The following is a 23,164-nucleotide window of genomic DNA, read 5'->3' as shown; positions in this document are numbered from 1 at the left end:
TACGCTTAGAAAGACCGTGTATGACCTAAATATTACAAATACTCACAAATCAAAGGTTGTGCTTACATTTATTTGTTATATCCATTTGCAACCTGGTAGTTGAGCTTTTTCAAGGGCCAAAATAAGGACAAATTTACCACGGCCTGAAATTCAGGGGCTCTTCAATGGGCAGGGGACGGGGTCATGAAAGCAATTACAGAAGAGCCGAGTAAGGTGGTCAACTCTACACCACGCCATTGATATAGCTATTATCGTCCCCATTGTACTCTTGTCTATCTCCTTCTGTCCCTTTCCCCTCTTTCTTCATCTGAACTCAGCTGGCCAAGTCAAATGTCGCCCCCTCATAGTCTGGGTTTTGTTGGCTGTTTTTCACTACCTTCGAGGGAATTTGTGGTTTTCCTGTTTCTTGACCTGCACTGGATGATTTCAATCTTTGACAATAATACAAATCATGTGTGAAAAGGTTTGACCTGATTGAAGTTGTCCAGAGCCTTATGCAAATTTGCATGCATGCCCGTTGGTGGCTCATTGGTTATCTTGATGGAGTTCTCCAGGATGCCTTGTGGAATGATGTGGCTCTCAGGGCTGGAAGAAGGCTCAGCACTGATAAAAACCCTCAAGTTCTCATGGCTCCCCTCAGCTTGCTGCTCTAGAAGTTTTTCCAGAGTACCCAGCCAGCGAGCCACCAAATGGATATTCTACAGACAAAAACAAAAAACAAAAAAACATGTGATCTGGCTAAAACAAACACACAGAATAATTTATTAAGGGTCTCGGATGTGAAAGCGCCCATGTAATTCCTAATTGTAATGACAACTAGCAAAAAAGGAGAAATTAATTTTGGTACACTCCCCCCATCTTTTTGACTTTGAAGTGGCACTCAATTAAATGGTACACAGCACTTGAAACCAATTTTCAAGATGCTGACATTAAGCAAGCGTTGGTTCTCACTTGATACTTCAGCTTGACTTTTCTGCAAATTCATCTTGCGAGTACAGACCGACCGGGCAGCGGAGCTGACTTGTACGATCACACAAGCTTGGATGAGCTCAATTTTCCATCTCAACTGTCTTGACACTTGCAGGACATCCCGTGAATGATAAGCAGTCAGCCGTGCACCCCCCAGTACCCACCTCCCAACACATTTAACCACGCAGCACTGCCCATTCCCTAAATCTAATTACAGCACTAATAACTCCAGTCATTAATTCTTAAGCCTCTTTACTTTCTCATTTCCATTTGCTCTTCATATTTAATCTTCCTTATGATGGCTGAAGTTAGCCTTTTTTCCAAGCGAGGGGACACGACAGAAAGGAATGTCCGATTTTTTGGGAGACATTGAACAAAAGGGGGGCTAACGTAAAGAGTATGAGAGAAAAGTCGAGTCGGGTCAGGGCCAATCGCTGACGGAGACAAAGTGATGAGTACATTTTTCTGTGGAGAAGAATGAATGGGTATACAAATTAGAAGTCGAAATTCAAGCACTTTTTCATCAGGCTTGAGTACGAGCCCTTCTTCTCGCCATGTAAATAGTCGGCCAATAAAGAAGTCCACAGAAGAAGTGAGAGAGGGCCTTACAATTTGTAACAGTAATGAAACCATTTATCCTCTGGCTACAGAGTATGGAAGTGAAGAAAGACAGATGCACTAGTGACTGAGGAACAAACAAACAACACAAAAAGAGCAGCTTTCAAATCAAGTCGCAGAGAAGTTTTCTTCGAAGCTCCTGCATCAAACCGTCGCTGAATCTTTAAATCCCATCAGCGGCCACAGCTGGCAAAACTCTTTTGATACATTTCTATTCAATACAAGCCCAGGGAATGCAAAATGCAGGTTCCAGCAAGCCAAGAGCACACAGAGGCAAACGTGAATGTTATGCAGGCCAAGGAGCAATACACAGCTGAGCTCCAGCACTGAAGATGCAGCCCTGTGGGGTCACAACCGTTGGATAACAAACCGGATTGTGGAGCCAGTGCAAGAACTGTCACAATGACTGGCAGTGCAGTCGAAATTCAATTATATTAACACATTTAGAAAACACAGCACCTCGCATTTCATTTCAAGTTCAAATTGTGAAGTAAGTGGTGTCCAAAGTCCAGAGATGGGAATTCCACACTGGTGACCAGGCCACTGACAGACCGACAAAATATTATAAATTGCCCACATCTGCCTTGCAGTCAAAAGTTCATGGTTTGGAGACCTTTGAATGTGGAATCAGGTGTGTTGCAACTGGGAGACAAAGAAAACATGTAGGAGAGCGCCCTTTGAGGACCGGACCGGAGTTGCTCTCAAAAATGTTTTCCCCATTTGAAATGCGCCACTGCTCATCCCATACTGGATTACCATGACGACCAGGTGCGGAGCTAGTGGGTGGTCATTTAAATGTAAGCCCCAGATGTTTGTGAGCACAACTCTTTGTGACAGCTCACAAAAAAACACTTGGGTATTTTATTCGAATGCTTTGTCAAATGCCGATCTATTTTTCTTGTCTCCAACTCTCTGGGCTACTGCTTGCTAATGCGGTGGCTTTAGCAATAAATTCGGGCCACTTGATTCCCACCGGCTGGCTTGTGTAAGATATTCAGGTTCAATTTACTGGACTGATTGCCTCCCCATCATGCCAACTACCCACGAGGTTGCTTTCAAAGCTTCGACATCTCTGCAGGAGCTGGCCTTCTGCAGTATACATAAATGTTGAAGGGTAACCGGCCAATGACCTAGCACTGCCCTGATGGACATGTATAATCTAATGGGAAGTCGAGAATCCAAATCATGGTGGGAAGCCAAATACGGTATGTGGGGGAAAAAAAATAATATCAGGAGATACAACTGGTAAAATAAGTGAGATAATGACACCCCCAATGTTTTCTCTCTCTCTCTCTGCTACTTGCCAGTGTCATGGATCCAGCTCTCAGCAGGCAGGCAGGCAGGCAGGCAGGCAGGCAGACAGACAGATAGTTGATGATAAAGCGAGTGGGTGGTTTGTTGCCAAGGGGACAATCCTTTTTAAGCCTATTGATCTTAATTCTTATGCAAAGGTAATTAAAACAACTGCTTCTCTGTGTTATCCTTTTCGAGTGGAGAGTTAGTTGGGGCATACCATTCTTTTCTTCTTATTGGTGCATGTAAATGTATACAGTATTAAAAGAAAAATAAGGGGAGGGGGGGGGGCTTGCGGTTTTTATCCGTCGAGTTTTCCCATTAGAATTCCACCAAGGTTTCCACTTAAAATGCAAACGTGAGCCTTATCCTCCTGATAAGAGGTGAAGCGTGGCTATAGATATTGCGCTATTGAATGCCGCGGCTCTTCCAGGAAGACAATACCCGCAGAAAATTTCATTCACTTTTATGTATATGAAGCTGGGACAAAGGTATGCCATGCAAAGATGACACTGGTCAAGCATATTTTAATGAGTTAGTATCCGTGCTAGTGTGAGAACCATGGTCAAAATGTACACATTAGGAATATAAAATGGTTATACTGGACCTGTAATATGACCCAATGGCCATTTTTAGCAGCCAAATGAAGAACTTGCTCAGCCATGGCCTCCTGACCTTGACCAAGAGACACATTATGGAAGTTCTTGTTGTCAAATGTAAAACCAAGCTTCTTTCCTGAAAGAAAGAAATAGCAACATGGTAATTGGTATCCAACAACTTCAGGCTCTACAAAGAGCGTCATAAAAAGTTTGAAAAAGAAAAAAAAAAAAGCTTCACTTTTGGTGGAAGGTTCAACCTCTGTGTTGACAATAACCACACCGACATGGCAATGAAATGGATCTTCCAATCTAATTCCCAGTAAGACATTAAACACTTTAATTTAAGCAGAGAGTAAATGGCTTTTTACCTGTGTCGGTGAGATTGAACAAAACAATTAGTTTTGTGGCTTACAACGTCGACCGGTAGTGAGGTTCCTAAGAATAGTCGCCCCCCCTACTGAGCCCAAAATCATTTCATCAGTGCCAGTATATTCAAAATGAAAACGGAAATGATTAAAGCTGCCAGCAGTTGTAATAAAAACATCTTCTATCGCAATGATATAACTTTCAGCTTTGATCCACTCAGCATGAGGCTTCTGATATTCAATTAGCACATCTCTGACACACAAGGTCCAGGAGAAATCATTCCTGTTATCATATTAAGAAGAGATTTCACAAGAGGTTCAAGGTCTGTTTGCTTCATCTCCAGATGATTCAATCTGAAATGGATTTGTTTGTTTAACAGTGGCTTTGAAGATGTATCAAACCAAGATAGTCAAATCGAATAGATCAACATGTTGAATTAGTGTCATGTAAACATATCAATTGCTCTCTTGTGGGAAGGCATACGTAGATGATTGTGCATCGTGAATGCTGCATGGCATGAAATATGATTTGGCAGCCAACTAACTCAGCGTGACTTTTAGGTCACCACACTGCACATCAGTACAATATGTCCACATTATGTTGGCCAAAAATGGCTATAAAGCTCATCCACATTATCCACAACTGAATGGCATTTACTTTCTCTTGGCCCTATTTCAGCAGTGGTGTGGTCTCATAAATATGTGACCTTTTGTAAAATCCCTTCAAACTACCCATGGTGGCTTACATAAAAGAAGGCAGAAGTGATGCTGCTGTTATGGCTAATCTATGGGACTTGCAATCAGAGGAGCAAGTAGGTATGCCTGCACTTCACTTCACTTCAAAATCTCACATTTTCCACAATATGAAGAAATGACAGCTGTGTTCACACTATGTATGCTCTGATAAAGTCCCACATGCTGCGAGGAGGAATTTTACGGCTTATTAAAGATAAAACAGCCAGAGCATTACCGTGTTTCTCCACATCCTTCAAAGGATCAACTCCGGGAGAGAGGATGAAGAACATGGGCGTTGTCGGACCTGTCTCTTCAAAGGACACTGCAAAGTCCAGAGATCTGCCAATCACATATTTGCCCCCGAGTTTCTCCTCCACAAAGTCTCTGTGAGGAGAAGGAACTATGTTATCAGCGCTGCTCTTTGGTATATTTGACAGATAAGCTCAAACGATTCCAGTTTGGACCCATAGACAGATATGTAAAGGCAAATCATTTCAACATTGCAATATTTTTGCAAACCTTACGCATTGCAAACTATGATTATTAAATGAATATCATATATAATATTGAATAACATACAAAAGACCTTCAAGTACCTCTGGAAATTATTATTATTATATATTTTTTTCCTCTGGCTGGCATAAAAAAGAATGAAAACACTATATATAGCTTTAACCACAATTTGGACAAGCTTGTACGGTTCCAAAATGTATCCCAGTCAGGACCTGCATTCATTTTTATGAGGCTATGACACTCACTGGTGGTAGCAAAGTCATAAAGTCAAACCCAAAGATTCTCAATAAGGTTGGCTCCGGACTTGTGGTGCTAATTCATGTGTGAAAATGATGTCTCATGCCTCCTGAACCACTTGTTCGCAATTTGAGTTTAATGAATCATGGTATTGCCATCTTGGAATACATCCATAGAACTGAGGGAGGAAAAAAATGGCGATTGAATACATTCAAGACGCAAGCTGGTAGAATGTAGTAATCATCATCTTGTGAAATTCTTCTCCCTATTCGCCATCTAGGATTTTAGTTGTATTATTTTGGCATGGCAGAGCACAATTAGGGTGGACAAGGCCAGAAATTACATTAGTCAGTTAATTTGTGAGTCTCTCTTTTATATAATGAGTTCGACATGATGTAATTTTTTCCAACACAGCTGACTTTCATTTTACATGAGCAATCTTATAATGCAATTTTAATAGGGTGGCGCATTTAGAGCAACTCTTAATAACCTTTTATAATTTATTTTTAATCGTAATTTCATCTGTTAGGGTGACCCATGTCAGTGTCAGAGAGTGAAAACAGGTTATGGTAACATTACTTTGACTGGAAGTACTCATTATGACTGGGGCAAATGCGAGCTAACGTTCGTCCATTATTTTAAGCCTTCTAGATGGTAGTCCTGAAAAGCAATCTTGAGAAATTGTTAGCCTGTCAAAAACAATGATATGCTATCTTCTTCAAACGTTGGAGTTAGTGTATTTGTGGCTTCATAACATTCATTGATTCAGACTTCAAGAAATGCCGCTGAAGCTATTTTGGTGCAAAATGCAAACTTTAAGGGAAAGTTCAATCTGATCAACCTTTAAATAAACATTGGAGGTCTGTACAGAGCATCAGAGAGCAAAGGCTAAGTGATGATTGCGCCTCTCTCACCTTACAGCATACGTCATGCGGTCAGGCCTCAGTGCCCTCATTATGCACAGTCTCTGGAGAGAACTTTTATTCTTCCACTCTTGTGGGAATTTTTCCTTTTCTGGACACTCAGACTCGACAAACTTCTTCCAGCGTTTGGCCGAGCCTTCGATGTCTCGGTCCAGGTTCCTGAACTCGTCCATTAGACACAGCGACTGGGAAAAAAATGCCCAAAATGTTCCCACACGTCAGACCGTTTTATAAAATGGTGTGTCAGAGTCCAGCAGAAGCCGTTCCATGTGGAAAGTGGTCAAAATATGCCCATGGAGATTTGAACCTGTCCTTTTCGATCTCGATTTCAATCAAATTGATTAATTTCATAAAATGTTATCATATTGATGCGCATCAGAAAAGGCAATTGAAAAGCTCGAAAGGTTCACAAGGGATTGCTAATATCGTCAAGAGCGCTGAAGAATCAAAGTAGCGAGTTCAAGAGAGAATTCCATCAGTTGGTCTTAGGGCATTCACATTAGGCTGAGTGCAGTTGAGGAAAGCTGTCTCCAAACCCCGTAAGTGGAGTTCAGCTTAAGATAAAATCCATAGAGTCGTGATTGAAAAATTCATTAGTGTGAAAGGCTAAAGCGTCGCATGCTGTCATTAGATTTGCTTTGCTGCTAAACAAATGTGACAAGATGGGCAAAAGAGCAGAGGTTTGCTCTTTAGGGCTAAATTAACACAAAGATGTTCTTTAAAGAGACTTGGGGGAAATTGGCTTTGTTCTTGTGTCATTCCATGGAAAGTGACACAGGGATACAAAGATGAGCCCTCAGGTGAATCACCAGCTGTCAAACACTCCATTTATGCCCGCATACGCAATTGGTAGGAATGCAAAACAACGAATGACGTTGCCGTGTCATCAAATATAAACCCCAGTTTTAATGAAGTTGAGAAATAACCGAATACAATGATTTGCAAATCGTTATCAAGCTACACAAGGCTCAAAAGGAGAGGTTGGACATCACAGTTTAAAAGTCTGTACATGACATTCTCTCAAAATTGGTTTCTATATACTTCTTAATCTCAATCAAAACATTGTTCAGCTGTGGACTGGTGAGAAGAAAAATCTATCTGCCTATGTGAGGTGTGAGCCTGTCTACATGAGATGCATTCTGAAACCATGCAGTGTGGCAAAAACTGCAAATAGGGAGCGACAGTCACTTCTACTGAATGGAAATGAGATTCAGAGCCTAGGAGATAGAAATAGTAGCATATAGTATATATGTACATTCAAACAACTTGGATGGTTTGTAAGTTGCGATGTGCATCTTATGGTAGCTACCTTGATTCCTCCCCAAGAGTGATTGGAAAGAAACTCCACTGGTGATGTTTCCGCAGGTTGGACAGGGTATTTTAGAAGGAAATCCAACTCGGCAGGGTTGATTTCTTTGTTCATTAATAGAATCTGCAGAAAGAAAAACACAATGTTCCACAGTAGCACATGCTGCCCATTGATTTTGGTCCATTTGTAGATGAAAGCAAACTTTTCTTACCTGGAAGGCGAGCTGAGCAATGTACGTGAGTTTGTCACACTCAAACAGGCCTCTGGTAGTGTACTGGAAGACTGAAGACGTGATGCTGTCAATTAAGTTGGACACCCGCTGCTTTAGATCATCGTCGGGTTCAGCCTTCACAACTGCCTTCTGAAAGACCACACCAAAAGCCTGCAAAGGCACACCAACAGGTACAATGCGAATTCATTTTTAACGACTACATTCAATTAAAATCTTAGAGACCAAAAAAACGTTTTAATGAGGATGTTGTTGCTGTTGGAATGATTCTGTCCTGTATTTAATGTAAGGACCTGTGCAAATGTGGCTGACGTCTGGTATTTGTTGAGAAAATCCATTTGTGATCCCTGAACTTTCCACTCATTTCCAACAATTAACTGAAAACGCACTGCCCAACCCATCCCAAAGTGTTTCCTCCCTTACAAGTTGTCAAACAGACTCCAAGTGTGTTTTTTATTTGATTATGTTTGAAAATAAACCGAGTTTATACTGGTGAGAGTTGAGGGTGATTGCAAACCATATCTCAGACTGCCTCCTCTTAGAGCTCGCTGGCTGACAATATGAAAGACGTTAAGCTCTACATAACCACATTAGGGAGCCACAAACACAATAAAACAGGGCAAAGAGCATAAAACATGGTGAGCAAATGGAAGGAGCAGGCAAGTGGGTGTTCAGAAGGATCTTGCAGAAGGGCCCTCGAGGGGGGTGGGTAGATGGGCTACCTTGAGAGAGAACTGGTACATGGGGTGGATTTTATTGAGGTCGTTCATTATGAAGTATAATAACGAAGCCCGTGCCGCTGCAGGTCTGTAGTGCTCCCGAGCCTCATTGATTTTGGCTTCTGTCACCTTAGATTCTTTTACCTACAGTAAAACAAAATCACAGCCATAAACAAAAGCATTCATCAACACAGAGATGAATTTAACACGGAAGCTTTTCCAATTTCACGCTTTTGGACCAAATGATCTTATCGAGTGACAATTAGTGTGACATTTGTTTTCAACACTAAGAAAGCTCTGTGATACAATGCTGGAGAAGAGATAAATCTCATGCCCTGCAAAAAAGAAATACAAAATACATCATGCAACTTGACTTACAAGGTCTGAAAATGTATCTGTACATTTTTTTGGGCCCACTAAAAGACCTAAATAGTTAACTTGAAGTCCAATAATGAGCCCTACAGGGAATCCTAGAGGAGCTTTCATATTACACTGTTGTGACGACAGTAGCCCCTGCACAAATTCGCGTTTTATTAATTTATCGCACGCTAACATAAAACTTATTAAACAAGGTCGTCTTGTGCTCTAAGTGCAATAAATTATATACTGTATGTAATGACATCAACAATATTTTCTCTCTCATTCTGTCTATCTCAGGGGAAAGTAAAGATGTATTCTGAACATGGGAAGGAAGGCATTTGATTCAACAAATGTTTGATTTTAAAGATCGCATTGGTTTGATTCAAAAAATGTATAAATAAAACAATAAGCACTTCACTTTTTCCACAATATCTGCAGCAGTGATTTTGGTTGTCTCCAGGTTTTCCACAAGCTCAGTGTCACCCAGGAAATTCCCTGAAGCTGAGGACAAGCGAGAGAGCAGGTCATCCTCCAGTGTCTTCAGCGTGATCTTGAAACCATTTTGCTGCTTTGTCAGGTTGGACTAAAAAGAAACAAACATATCAAAAACATTTCATTATTAAAAGAAGATCTATTTTTTACATGTCCAATTATTGGATGCGGTTGCAGATGTTGAAGTCGATATCTTCTGACATGAATACTAAAAGGCACGCACGTCAAAGGAAGAACTAATCAATTTTCTATTCATTGCTCGCCAGATGCAAGAAGGGAACGGCTCTGAGCCAGATAAGCCAGCCTCCCGTTGGATGCTGATATCAAACGTCTGCCAACGTCTGCAACCTAAACCTTGGTGTGTCAATTCCAGCAAGAAAGGAAGTAAGCAGATTGGCTTGACTGCATACACATACTTATTGAAGTTAGCCTATAGCAGCAGAGCGGCATTATGCATTTCATTAATATGCATATAAAAAAAGACCAGTTGGCCAGTCCTGATTTTACTCCATACTATATTCACTTTGGGAGAAATCTACTTTTTTTTTCTTTTTTCTGTATTTCTTCAAGTGAAAACAATTTAAAGTGAGGACTTTCCAAAGTTAGGAGTTTGGAGAACAAAGTCAATAGCAAAGGCTAACTTTCTTTATTGCTTTTTCGCCCTTCATTATAGTCTGTTGCAGCTTCCGCTTGATAATGACTGTCTTATTTAAGTTTGCCTTGAATATTTAACAAAATGGTAATGACAGAGCGGCTATATTCATTTTTACCTCTGCCTGACTTTTGAGAATTGAAAACACACCATTTTTTCAGAATGATTACTCCTGCTGATTGTACCATGGTGGAGTTTTGTTTTTATTTCCACACTTGCGTGGCACTTGCGATTGTCAAGCCTCCATAGTGACCCACTTTCACTTGGATCATTAAAGAGCTACTCCTACGGCTCTACTGTGGCATAATAGTAATGACAAAGACATTCATTACCTATCTTAAATCGCAGCAGGTGAGCTGTGAGTTTTGCAAATCATGCTGCTTAATTGCTCTCTTTATGGCAGCATTTCCTACTGTGGTGATTAAAGTTATTTTGCACCGCTGTTGGAACTCATTTGGCTTTTGCTTCGGAATTTGTTATTCCTCAAAAGTTAGCCTTTTGACACGAGTGCAAGTGATTTGTGGCCTTTTAACCACCGACCTGAATACGCTGGACAAAATGGCTTTGAACAGAGGACATTTTACTGGAGGATGTGTGAGTCAACAGTGACCTTCTATTGCCCACACTCATGTGGGCCTCAGGGGAAAATGCAACCCACTCCCAAAATATTCCCAATTACAAGACTGCATATAGCGATTAGCTGTCCTCTGGCGCTCGTAATTACTCCCTGCTAGGCAAAATATAAACAATTAACCAGTCAGCAGAACACCCTAATTAGGACTTAACTATTTGGTAGGCAAATCTATCATCTTTTCAGCAAAAGAATGCCAAAGAACAAGGTAATTTGGGATGTGGAGGATTTTTAATTGTCATTAACGAACACGAGCTTGGGTAAGAATGATTCAAGAGCAGAGAAAGGAAGTAGTCATCGTGGCAAAAGGTTGAGCCCCCCTGAGGACCCTCCAAAAAGCCAAGTTGACATTTTAAGCTCCTTAGCCCATCTTTGATGGGGTTAAATGTGAGCAACACAACCTCACTAAGGGTATCATGGAGTTAAGTCCTTCAAATGGGTACACCCAATTTGTACTTCACGATCAAATGATTTTTATATCCGTCCACGTTGTATACACACAATGGCATTTCATTCTTTGTTTTCATAAAGGTTATTCCTCCCCTCCCTCCGGGCTGCCACCCTTCTCAAATTTCATTGTTAATTAAAATGATGAGTGAGATCGTTTTTTTTTTTTTTTGCCTTCCCTTCCCAGTTAAATGCTAATTAAACAAACTTGGTTAATTAACATCTCCCTTTTTCCACTTGAGTTTTGCTTTTGGGTGTTAAGTGTTGAGCGCACCAACACGTACACACAACATTTATTAAAAATGCTGATTTATCCATGGATGAAAAGCCTCGGGTCAGAATATAGCAAAACATACAGCGACTCAATAAGTAAAAAAAAAAAAGCCTTGCTTAAAGTGGAAGTCAAGTCAGAATTTTGCACGACAGAGCCCCGCTAGTCTGTTCTGATTCCAAACCACCTGATTTGTTTGAGTTTCAGTTAGGATCCGACCCATTACTTGACTTCCACATTGACTTGTGATCCCTCCGACGATTCGAGCAAAGACAAGAGTTGTCGCACTCGTCAGTGGAACCTTGGAAGTGTTTCAGCGATTTGTCTAATTGCTGTGCTACTGTAGCTCCAGCAGCCAGCCAAACACTCTGACATAAAAAGAGCAGATTTGCTGATGAGACAAGCAAGCGTGAGTGAGGGAGGGAGGGAGGGAGGGAGGGAGGCATCATTAGGTGCTAGAGCTTTGATCAAGTGAATTCTCACTTAATCACTTGCGTTTACATTCAATCCATGGAATATGCTGTCGACACGGTGACTATGTGCTGCTCATTAATCCTCCAAAAGTACACCAGCAGTGACAGCTTAAAGGTACAGCTGGTTATCAACTAAGTGGAACCGCAGTGTTATCCTCCCTCGCCGCATAATAAGGGCCGTCGCTTCCATCCATGGGAACATACACCTTCAATTATTCATTTTGGAGAACTACACCCAAATGTCTGATTATAAAACATAGATGTGACGAGAATGCTACAAGTTGTTTTATTTAATATCGGGTGACATGATTGTATTACTTTTTGGTGAGGCTCGTTGTTTGGGTGGTGTCGTTTTCATCTGCGGGTTTGCCGATTTGGTAGACCACGAAGCTAGGAGTGAAGTAGGCTGTCACCACCCCCACAACGGCGCAGCCCTTCTTCTCTCAGAGCGCTAGTCTGTGCTACACTGAAAGAATATTTCACGTCTCGATACCGTGCTGCTGGGAAACCTCAAGGGACAATTTGCATGTCAATGATCTAAATGATGGATCAACTTTCAACATCAATACCGTCACTATAAATAATAATTGACACTCCAGATTTTGATGTATTCAAACACTTCAAAACTTTGTTTGAAAAGTTTTGCAGCACTAAATTAATTAGCTCAGCTCGCATTTGAACCACCATAAAAAAACAAAAACAAATCACAATCAACAAGCATCGGTCGGCTAAGCGAGAGACTCGTGTTCCAATAATGATCATAGAACTGCTTTGTGAGCCACTAATCAAAGACACCATCTCAAAGCGACTGGACCTGTAGCTTCTTGTGATGCTTGATACGATTGTTGATGAATGAGTTTAAAGTTGGGGTAATGATGAACATGAGTTCTACGTCTGCTTTGAGGAGGACCTTGGAGCCCCTCTCCAAATGTTACTTTTCATCGCCACAAAGCAGACAGTATTATGACAGAGTGGAGCCACTTTTGAACATTTTTCCTTCTGTGATAGCTCCTGGTGACTGTGACAGGTAGCGCTTTCATGTCGAAGCACTCTTTGGTGGATGTGACATTTCTCATATTAGTGCTGGGTTGTAAACACCACTTTGCAGTTGGATGGTTTGATCAGACAGTGTTTTTCGGCAAGCCTCACCTTCAGCTCCTCCAGATCAGGTCTCTCCATGCTAACCACAGCTGCCAACAGCTGGTCCTCCAAGCCATCTCTTGTCACTGTGAAATTGATCAAAGTGCACTGAGCTTGCAGCTCGGGCTGATAATGAGGGCTGGCAAGTTTGGTGTGCAGAATGAGGCGGAAGCTCGGGTTGTACTCGCACTCCCTGTCGCCAATCTTTATATACCTGTTTAAAAAAAGTGAGCTGTGGTGAATTTGACCTTGTGAAATGTCACTCAAGTCCTTTTAAGATGTCCTTGGCATTTAAACAATAGGGTAAGTAACAGTCAATGTTTTACAGCCCACTAGATGAAAAAACAATGACCCTTAGCCAGGCAATAAGACAAAAATGCACGTCCTTTTTTTAATACCCTGATGTTACTACTCATCGTTTTATTTTCACTGTCAAAACTAGAAGCTAACGGGCTGGGAAGTAAAGTCCAAATATACCAATTGGCAGCTCAGTTCTGGCGTCCTGTTGTAAGATTTTGTGCCTTCAAAATATTCCAATGTTTTCCTACCTGCCCTTCTTAATGGTTTCTCTCCCCAGTAGAGGTCCAAGAACAGGGTCCAAGTTTTCTTCCAAATTTTCGATCAGGACAACATCGCCCTGTGCCAGTGCTCTCTCGATGACATCCAAGTACCTTTCAAAATAAATGAAGTTAAAACACCAAATGACACTTGCATATTTCAGTGGACAGGAACTTACCCTCTCTGTCCAATGCGGATGACATGCAAACGTTCACCGTATTTGGTTTTAATCCACTTGATTCCCTGCAGCTGAGGGTCCACCATGAGGGGCCAGCGCTGACAGGACGTAAGAATGGTGGCATTCTCAGTGGACATCCTGTCTGCAGGTAGTCCTTCGTTCTGCCACGTGGCAATGTCAGCATCATCCGTGAGCATGGTTAATGGGTCCAATCCAAGTGTTACTGGGATGGGAACCTTTAAAGCAAATATTATAAAGCCAGTATTTGAGTGTGACCTTGTGCATTGTTGTCAAAAGTGGGATGGTCAGCCATCAAGCTATCTATCAATGGCTTGGCTCTTAGGGTAGGTGACCTACACAATAGACCTGGAGGTGGATGGGTTACTCGGATGATTGAAATTGTGCACTTGAGTGGGAGATGGAGCCACTTGTGAAAGGGGAGCAACACTAATTATGTAACCTGGCTATTTTTATATGATCCTCAGGAAACAAGTGCTTAAAGCCAGGAAATGGAATCAACATGTCGCCATCCGTGGTCATTTGAAAAAAACAGAATAGCAGGATATGGAGCAACCACTACCTACCGTCAGCTGACTAAGGTAAGGCCTCCAGCTTTCAGCCATTAGTTGTAACCTGTAGCGTTTGGTGAAATACCCCAGGTAGGAGATGAAAGCGGTGATGAGGAGGACATCCCCACACAGAGTTCTTTCTTGCTTTCGGAAACTTTCAATCGCGTCCGCCCAGCGAACGTTCTCTGACGCCAGACCTCCCACCTGAAATCCAAGATACACTGTGAGAATATTCCCAAAGGCTTTGAGTGTGATTTCTGATATAAATTAATCTGTGGTCTCTAGCACACAAGGAAGAGAGGAAAAAATATCCTCACAAACAAGTTTGCCACCTTCAGGTCCACTTTTAATAGGCTGTTATATCCTTTACTGCCTCTCTGCTCATGTAACAACACCTTTACTCTTTACTGCGGCAGTGATGCCATTCTCCTCCAGGGATCAACAATATTCAACTTAATATCTTAGCTTTTCCAAACTTAAGTGACGCTGCCCTTGGGCGTCACAGTAACTTCTCCAGCATACATCACAGAAGCACTGCACACTTCAGCATGTTGCCAACATTTGCATTGATATTTACCACTGACTGCCAAGACAAGAAAAAACAGTCTCCTATTATTGCAGCTGTCAGGCATTCTGCTCCCAAATCATAATTTAGATTAACAGCGTAAACAGTCCTCTTGTTTGTTTCGGTCCAGTCAGCAGAATTACATATTATGCATATGTGAGATAGCAAACATATGGATTTGCATTGGAGAAGGAGACAGCGTGCGTGCGCCTGTACTATCTTGTTTGTATGCATAAGGATTAATTCACATTTGTGTAGGAATGGCCTGACACATTGTATGAGGAAAGAGCAGAGAATGTTGTACAGTATAGGCGACACAACAAACTAGTTTTGAAATCAGATACCAGTAAAACATGTCTATTTTGTTTAAAAGTGAAGATAATTTGCAATTTTAGTATTGTCACAAAGTCAATTGGTCTTGGCGGGTCAAATATAATTACACTCTGGGCCAAATTTGGCCCGCGGGCCAGAGTTTGACGCCCCTGATTTAAACAAATGTGAAGTGACACTGCAAAGGACACAATTATTCAGAGGTTGAAATCAAATTAGAACGAGTAAGCAAACTATTGTGCTCAGTGAAAATGGAAGCGTACTGCCACTTTCCTCACATTGGCACCGACTGACTGATTGGATCAATTTGCATCCTTATTGTGCGGAGCTATGCCGGACCAACGCGTGGAGCAAAAGGGATATGCTTACCAGGCGGTTTGCCAAGGAAATAGTGTGGGCAGTGGATTCTGCTTCCTGTTGGCACTTGAGTTTGGCTGCAGTTGCTTTCTCAAACTTGGCTGTAAGCTTGGCCAGGTTCTCATTAAGGTGCTGGTACACACACACACACACACACACACACACACACACACACACACACACACACACACACACACACACACACACACACACACACACACACACACACACAAAGAACACTCATTGTCATTTAGTAGTACAGCATAGACTGTATGTGACACAAAGTCGGAAGCGAGTGAAAAGTTGGGTAAAATTCATCACTCTGTCCGCAATGGATTTATTTGTCACGTTGAGGCAATTAGCACAAGGACAAACAGGATTATTCAGTGTAGGCACACTGGTTCAGGAGATTAGTTTGTGGATTGCTTATTCCCTCTGTAGCCACTTTTTAGCCCAAATGATCTGACGGGGGGGCTGAGAAATGACAAACAGAAGTCACGCTGGATCTTATTAACAATTGTCAGTGCAAACTCTGCAGGATTTGATGCAAGCTGCAGATAGTGGCGCAGCATCCATCCATCCCAGGTTGCTCAGAGCGTCACGCTCTGCTGGGGCTCGCCGAACGCTGAATGTCAAGCGCCGCTGAGAAACAATTATTTACAGCTGCTATTATCAATAGGGGTTTTGGGCTGATGGATTGAGTTTTGATTAATGAAAAGTAAAAGCCTAAATAGCACTTGCCCAAGCATTGTATTGACGAAATGCTGGGAAGTCTATAATTAGCGGCTGAGCTCATGTGTCAACTGTCACTCAAAGCGTGATAAAATAATTCAGGCCCTGCCTGAAATTGTTTCTTTGCTTTATTGCCTCAGGTTCTTATTGGTTCATAGATCCACCGGGTTCATTCACGTTCATGTATCTAGTGGAATATTTCTGCATGTTTGCTCTACTGAGTGGTGAAATCATCTGTAAGCCATTTAGGCTCTTGAAATCTTGATTTGATTTCTTATCTGTGTCAGGTGTCTTACATTGATTTTGTTTTTGATGGTGGCGAGCTTCCCTTGAGCAGCAGCTAGTTCGGCGTTGGCTTTACTCAAAGCGTGTCGCTTGGGCTCGACTTCGCAGTATACTTTGTAGAATTTGACGATGTTCAAAACCCAGGAGCAAAGGCCTGCTGCTGCGTTTGACTTTGAGGCAATGAGTTCTGGCTGGAACTCTGGATCCTGAAAGGTTGCAAGACATACACACTTATGAAACATTTTGATCAGAGGCTTGATTTACTCTATTGACCTACAAGAATACTCACCTGCAAATAAGGCTGAATCGCATTCAGACAAGTCTCCGGGATGCTTTCCTTTTTGAAACGTATGAGAGAATCGAGGAATGTATCCACTTTGGCCATCATCACCTTCGCGGCTTTCCAACTACGATCCTTTGGGACTTTGCCGCCGGGCGACATTAGAACCATGACGGCCGCTGTGACATTGGTAACTGCTGCCACTGGAGAGCCAAATGACTTTAACTCTGTCAGGTTGTTCTAAAGTGGGGGGTAAAAAATCGTTGTATAATTAAGGAGCCATGAATTGTCAGACTGGTCTACTTGGGGGAAATAAGGAAAAAGTAAAGAAGGGGATTAACCTGCAATGACTTTGAGAAGACAACAGAGAATTCAAATTAGGACATTTTACAGAGCTTCGGAGAGCAGTGATTGAACTGTCTGTTCTGGTTGTTTGAACAGAGCCAACCTTCGAAATGTAAAGGGTGTTTTTAAAAATCCCACAGGCGCCACATAAACCTATATGGCTTTCAGGGGGATGAACTCAAATGCCAGCATAGAGAACATAAAGATAACATTCAATAGTCTTTAATCTCAACTGGAAGACTTAAATCCAGAGGGGTGAAGCAAGAGTAATTGTTATTTCCCGTGTGCAGAGGAAAATCAAAACAAAAAAGCCACGCACACGTGCGATCATTGGGAATTTTAAAGAAGGGACGCACTTTGTTGAGAGTGTTGAGTGCATCCTGTGCAGCGACGAGAGCTGGTTCAGCCTTGGCCAAGTCCTCTTCACAGTCTTTTTGTTTGCCACGGACCAAAACAGCCATGGCCGCCACTTTTTTCTCTTCATCGTCAGCCACCGCTTTCTCCTTGGACACGTTCTCAGTTTCGACTCCAACCACCTGAGGACCAACACATTGCATGAGCCGGGCAAAACTAGCTCCAAAAGTAAAGCTACGTTCTTGCCTGGATCAGCTTGTCAGCATCCTCGTTCTTCTGCTTGAGCTCTACTTCTTGAGCTGCGAGCTTGGCCTTGAGGTCATCAACCTATCAAGATGATGAAAGGTGGAAGGGTAGAGGTCAGGAGGTGGAGATGAGCTGATACTTGCAATAGATAAACGCTAGTCCTACCGTTCTTAGAGAAAGCAAAATTTAAGAAATAAATGTTTCCCAAGGGTTAACCCCAGATTGTATATATTTGAAATGATCAGGCACATTTGCATTGTAACCTTAAACCCGGAAAAACAAGTTGTTGCAATGTTTACAATGTGTAAATGTGATTTGTTTCTTTCATCCCTTGTTTCTTTCTAGCTTGCTTTCTTGCTTTTTTTGTATTTTAGAGTGCTAATACTGATGACTTTGGTCATTGTGGTGTGTTGCAAATGGACTCGATAAAGTCAAGGCGGAAATTATTCATACCTTGACTTTCCATTATTCCACTTGGAAAAACATTGGCATGTTAACAAGAATCCAGAACATTCAGGGAGGGGATTCCCTCCATCTCCCTGTTGAAAATGTAAATGACCATCCCTTGTGGTGGGCCCACGAATAATTTCAGCCCTCAGGATTTGACGAGTTATGACACCGCGATGTCATTATATGTAAATCCATGTAAATACATGCATCATCCTTTGGAGTTATTAGTATCGTGAAATTGAATCGATATTGTTTGACAAACCGGTCCTTTTCCTTTTCCTTGGATGCAAAGATGATAGAAACGTAACTATCTGGCCAAATCTCCCAATGTAACAAAAGACTATTTGGCATTTTAGCCGAGCTGGACAAATGAGCTTACAAAGGGGCCTCACCCTTTGCGGATAACATTTTGTGTCCTGCAGGATTTGGCTCGACACCATGCATGTGACCTTTAAGCGCATACAGGGACCGATCTTATTCTCTCCAAGAAGATAAAGGAAAAGATAGGAATGAATGAATGCAAGAAAAGGGAAAGATTTGTGATCGACACACATGCACTCTCAGACCAAAGAGAAATGAAGGGTGTTCCAAAGTCCTCATAACTTCTGGACAAATAGGACTTGCATCGCCATCTGACTCCATCAAAAAGCTGCACCGGGGAAATAAAAACAGGCAGATTTTTCATGCTTGTCTTTCAGCTAATTAAAAAAACAGGAAATCAGGCCGCGGGCGAGACAGCCTTTTCAGATTGTGACAGTGGATGCAATGGATTCAGTCAAACATTAGAAGAGCACCAAGTGAGCCATCAACATGATGAATAGGCTGGGGGGAAAGAGCAAAGGGAGGTGGGTGGGGGATTGCGTTGTGCGGGGAAGCAGGGCCCAACTAATTGGCGCACGGAATGGGTTATAGTCAATATAGTATGGAAGCAGGCTCTCTGTTGTTTGTGGTCTATGGAATTTAAGCCTCCCTCCAGTTTTAACAAGCAGCTATGTACAAGCAGCTTTCATTTCTGCATTCCTTGTAAGTAGCCATTGACTGCCACACTAAATGGTCACTTAGTAAGCAACACCTGCGCTTTGTAATAAAATGAAATTCGAGATGATTATCAGAGCGCAAGCGGTTCATCAGCCAGCCATTTTTACCTGCTCGTTTGAGATCTTTATGGTGTCGGTAAAATCTCCATGATGTAAATGCATTCCTTTATTTGCTACTGCTTCTGCTGTTGATGGAAAGTTGGAGTGCAGCCTAGCTGACTCTGGGCTGATGTTTGTTCAGTCCGTTTATTTTGGTAACGTATGCTTCAATTTCTTTTTTCTTTATCTACCTGATTACCTTGTTTGCCTCCTATTGCCTCTCCAGTGAATTAACTGGCAAGACAAGGGCAATCTAGAAAAAAACCTGCAGTTTTGTTTCTTTACATCTTTGAAACAGTTCACCTTCCGGCTACACCGCTGTCTAAACAATCCCTATTCACAGAGTTGCCAATGAAAACACGCTAATCTGCATGCCAAATAATAACATTCAAACCAGCAGCTTGTCTTCTCTTGTGTTTAGTCTAACCTGAGTATATTTGGCTTGAGAAATCCAGTTATGGAACTAATGTGTCTCAGTTGAAGCAATAAGGAACTCATTGTCAAGAACAGCAGCCTTCAACTGTTGTTCTTTTGAATGTAACATTCTCACATTTATTTGGTTTTGAAAGATGGCTGCTTTACACTGCTTGCATCTCCAAGCTCCAAAAGGTTGGGGCCAGTATTAAATGTATTCTTTTTTTTGTTTGTTATAATTGCTTCTGAGTTAATAGCCCATAAACCTCTATGTGACAAGTTCCCTGTCACTGATTAAGTCACACTTTATGCCTTTTCCTAATCAGTGTCACCACAGGTACCTTAAAATGCTAAGTTAGTTGCTTTACTGATTATTTCTTTTTCAAAGTTACTTTACTGGTTACTTGATTTTAAAAGTAATTTGTGAGATTGCAAATTACTTTAAGGGTTACATTCAGCAAATGGCGATTGTGACTCTTTACCTAATTGGAGGTGTATTTTTAACAGAATAAAATTTGTTGTTATTAAAAATAAAAACTACCTTTTGGACTCAGCATGATTATTTTTCACTTAAAAAAAAAGTAATCTTTCAGGATTTCACTTAAAATGTCATTAAAAATGAAATAAATAATCCGGTTTTTGTCAACTTCACTTCACATAAATAAAAGTCTTGTTCTTGTTCCTCACTTATGATTTTTTTTTACGGATCATGTTCTTGTGTGGTGAATTTGTATAGATAGTCATTATTAAACTATTATTAGGTCTTTAAGTCTCCTGTGTTTCTGTCACGTCGCAATCAGTCAATGAAGATGGATGCCCCATACTGAGGAGCCACTTAAGTGTGTACGAAGCCTGGAAAAGTCAGCTGGAATCGTAAGGATGATATGAAATTTAAAAAAGGTGTATCGTTGCAAACTGGTGGAGTTTCTTGTTTGCATGTAAATAGCGAATGAAAGCAACAAAAAGCACAATTCACCGTTGAGGAAACTAAAACAAAAGAGCCAAATAAACAAAGCAAAAGACAAAACTAATGTTCTCTGTGGAATGAATGAATCACAGCTAACACAGCATGTCCTAAAGTGTTCTTTTTAACCCTACTGGCCCTTGTTTATCATGACCACAGCAGCCCCTGGTGAGCTGCACAACCTCCTGCACTGAATGTTAAATAACACTGCTTATGGTAGTATGGATGCATCAACAAGCACAGTGTGCATTAATGGTGCCTTGCTATTGCAAAGGGTCTGCTCTCTAATTACAAGGCTTCTTCATTAACAAACCATCAAATATGTGTGTGTGCGTGCAAGTGCAGACTGTATAAGGCACATACTGTAAATAAAGAACTCTCTAGTGTTACACACACTACTGACTGGAATATCTCTCCTGCAAAAATGCTGAGTTGATAAACATTTGATAAAAAATGAAAGATGCATTATTTTTTTATAGGTATAATTAATATGCATGTGTGAACCATAGTAGAGGCCAACAGCTTTCTGCTGAGGAAACCATTTTTGGGGCTGTAACTTTTTTTATTTTTAGACAAAGAGTGGTTTCTCTGAGGTAGCCTATCCCATCAAATTTAATGCATGCATAGAAATATTTCTAATGAGTGAAACCTGCCTCTTTGCGCTTTACCACAATGCAGTATTCACAATTGTGCACATAATGTTGTCGATAAGATGCAGTCATCATTTCTTCCTCTGAAGATATTTAATGATGTTAAATGACCCCCACTCCCTTTATGACATAAAAAAAGCCTAAATGTTGATCCTTCATATGCATCTTTTGATGTCAAAATGTTTTAGGTCTACAGCAAAAGTGAATCGGCCTCAGTGTTTAGAGCAAGGTGTGTATTGATTTTTCTTTTTTTTATGATGTCGAAAAATTGATCAGGAGCTGCAGAAGTTCATGTTGACAATATCGAGCGCCGTCATCTGAAGTGGTCTTAAACGACCGCGTTTTAGTGATTATAGGGATGAAGTCCAAAGTCACTATCGGCAACATAACAACAATCATAAACGGCGATGCTGAAATCAGTTTGTTTTGTCACTCAATGTGGTCAAGTGTCAAACTACCTGAGCAGAGGTGCTGTTGAGCCTCTGCAGGCCATTCTCCAGCCGCTCCATTTTGCTGCTTAAGTTTTTACTCCTCTGGCCCAGCAGACTTCGATACAGTTCGATCTGTTCTAGGAAAGATTTTGGTGTGGTGTAGTTGTAGCGACGCTCATTGGCCAGGTACTCCTTTGAGGTGTCATTAACACTCATGTGGACATATGCCATGAATTTACTGACGGAATCCTTCACTTGAGGCTGCAGATATCAGGACAAAGCACAAGAGACAGTCCCTTAAAAATGGAAGCAATTCATATCAGAATATGAAAAGCTCTTACATCAATATTGTCCACTTCCTGTAGGAAACGTAGGCTGACAGACTCCAACGCCTCCCGTGGCCATTCGTGGAACCAGTCGATAGCTGTACAGTTGACCACGGCGGGGAACTTCCTGTTCCGAATCCTCAGTTTACTGCCAACCGGGGAGAAACACAGTGCCACCTACCAATCACACACACACACACACACACACACACACACACACACACACACACACACACACACACACACACACACACACACACACACACACACACACACACACACTGGGGATGATCCTCCACTGATAAGCACTCTCTACAATCAACATGAAAAAACGGAAACAGAGAATAAATTATTCCTAGCGACATCATTAAGCAAACACACCCTCTGGCAGGCGTGTGAATTAAAAGATTGCGGTGAGCTCTGGGCTATGTTGGAATGATTGGAGACTAACAGCTGGCTTGTTGTGAGGCCCAACCAGATGCTCCACACAGAAACAAACACACAGAAGGCAAACTCAAAGCACCATCTCAACATCATCAAGTCGGATAACTGCAAACAAATCCTACATTATTGGAGGCATTTGACACAGTAAGGCCTGCCGCTCGATTGAGCAGCGAAGGTTAGCCAGGTTTCCAATGTTGATTTTTCGTCAAGGTCGCAAGACGTTTACCAGAGATTTACCAACAGGTTTTCTTTTGGTCGCAAAGCCATTACCGAATAAAAATGCGCTTCAATGCGTCTAGGCAACAAATAAATGTGTTGTTTTGAAAGTATCAACTTATTACGTTCTTACGATGACGCAACTAGTGTGATACATATTTCTTGCAAAGTGTCTTCTTTCAAACCTTAAATTAGACTTTTCCGCCCATGTATTCAGACAGATCATTTCACGTGGTTACAGATCTGGTCTGACAAGTGGGATTGCCTTCCTCATTTATTCACTCACTGGGAGCGAGACAGGAGAGGTGGATATGACTGACTGGTGATGACTGGCGATGGGGCTGATGCACGGTAACACC

At 41.6% G+C, this 23,164-nt stretch overlaps 1 protein-coding gene across 2 annotated transcripts in view; it reads right to left on the bottom strand.

Moving 5' to 3' along the window:
- The window catches only part of dnah9 (dynein, axonemal, heavy chain 9), a 68,104-nt gene that overhangs the window by 8,226 nt on the left and 36,714 nt on the right, over positions 1 to 23,164 (bottom strand). The window contains exons 53-71 of one of the 2 annotated variants that reach the window (XM_085903924.1): positions 22,161 to 22,322; positions 21,847 to 22,080; positions 17,775 to 17,855; positions 17,531 to 17,710; positions 16,839 to 17,069; positions 16,561 to 16,755; positions 15,545 to 15,664; positions 14,296 to 14,484; positions 13,712 to 13,947; positions 13,524 to 13,646; positions 12,985 to 13,189; positions 9,288 to 9,452; positions 8,513 to 8,653; positions 7,773 to 7,943; positions 7,562 to 7,684; positions 6,244 to 6,437; positions 4,815 to 4,963; positions 3,488 to 3,615; positions 471 to 698 (exon numbers count right to left, since the gene is read on the bottom strand). In XM_085903924.1, coding sequence (XP_085760050.1) covers positions 471 to 698; positions 3,488 to 3,615; positions 4,815 to 4,963; positions 6,244 to 6,437; positions 7,562 to 7,684; positions 7,773 to 7,943; positions 8,513 to 8,653; positions 9,288 to 9,452; positions 12,985 to 13,189; positions 13,524 to 13,646; positions 13,712 to 13,947; positions 14,296 to 14,484; positions 15,545 to 15,664; positions 16,561 to 16,755; positions 16,839 to 17,069; positions 17,531 to 17,710; positions 17,775 to 17,855; positions 21,847 to 22,080; positions 22,161 to 22,322 — 3,255 coding nt within the window. Of the gene's footprint in view, positions 1 to 470; positions 699 to 3,487; positions 3,616 to 4,814; positions 4,964 to 6,243; positions 6,438 to 7,561; positions 7,685 to 7,772; positions 7,944 to 8,512; positions 8,654 to 9,287; positions 9,453 to 12,984; positions 13,190 to 13,523; positions 13,647 to 13,711; positions 13,948 to 14,295; positions 14,485 to 15,544; positions 15,665 to 16,560; positions 16,756 to 16,838; positions 17,070 to 17,530; positions 17,711 to 17,774; positions 17,856 to 21,846; positions 22,081 to 22,160; positions 22,323 to 23,164 lie in introns of those variants that run through there. The other variant, XM_085903925.1, reaches the window with a different exon arrangement.

Source organism: Syngnathus leptorhynchus, chromosome 22 (genome assembly GCF_054491065.1).
Source record: "Syngnathus leptorhynchus isolate UIUO chromosome 22, UIUO_Slep, whole genome shotgun sequence".
Classification (NCBI taxonomy): Eukaryota; Metazoa; Chordata; class Actinopteri; order Syngnathiformes; family Syngnathidae; genus Syngnathus; species Syngnathus leptorhynchus.
The sequence above is the reverse complement of the archived record's forward strand: the minus strand, read 5'-3'. Positions and strand labels throughout refer to the sequence as shown.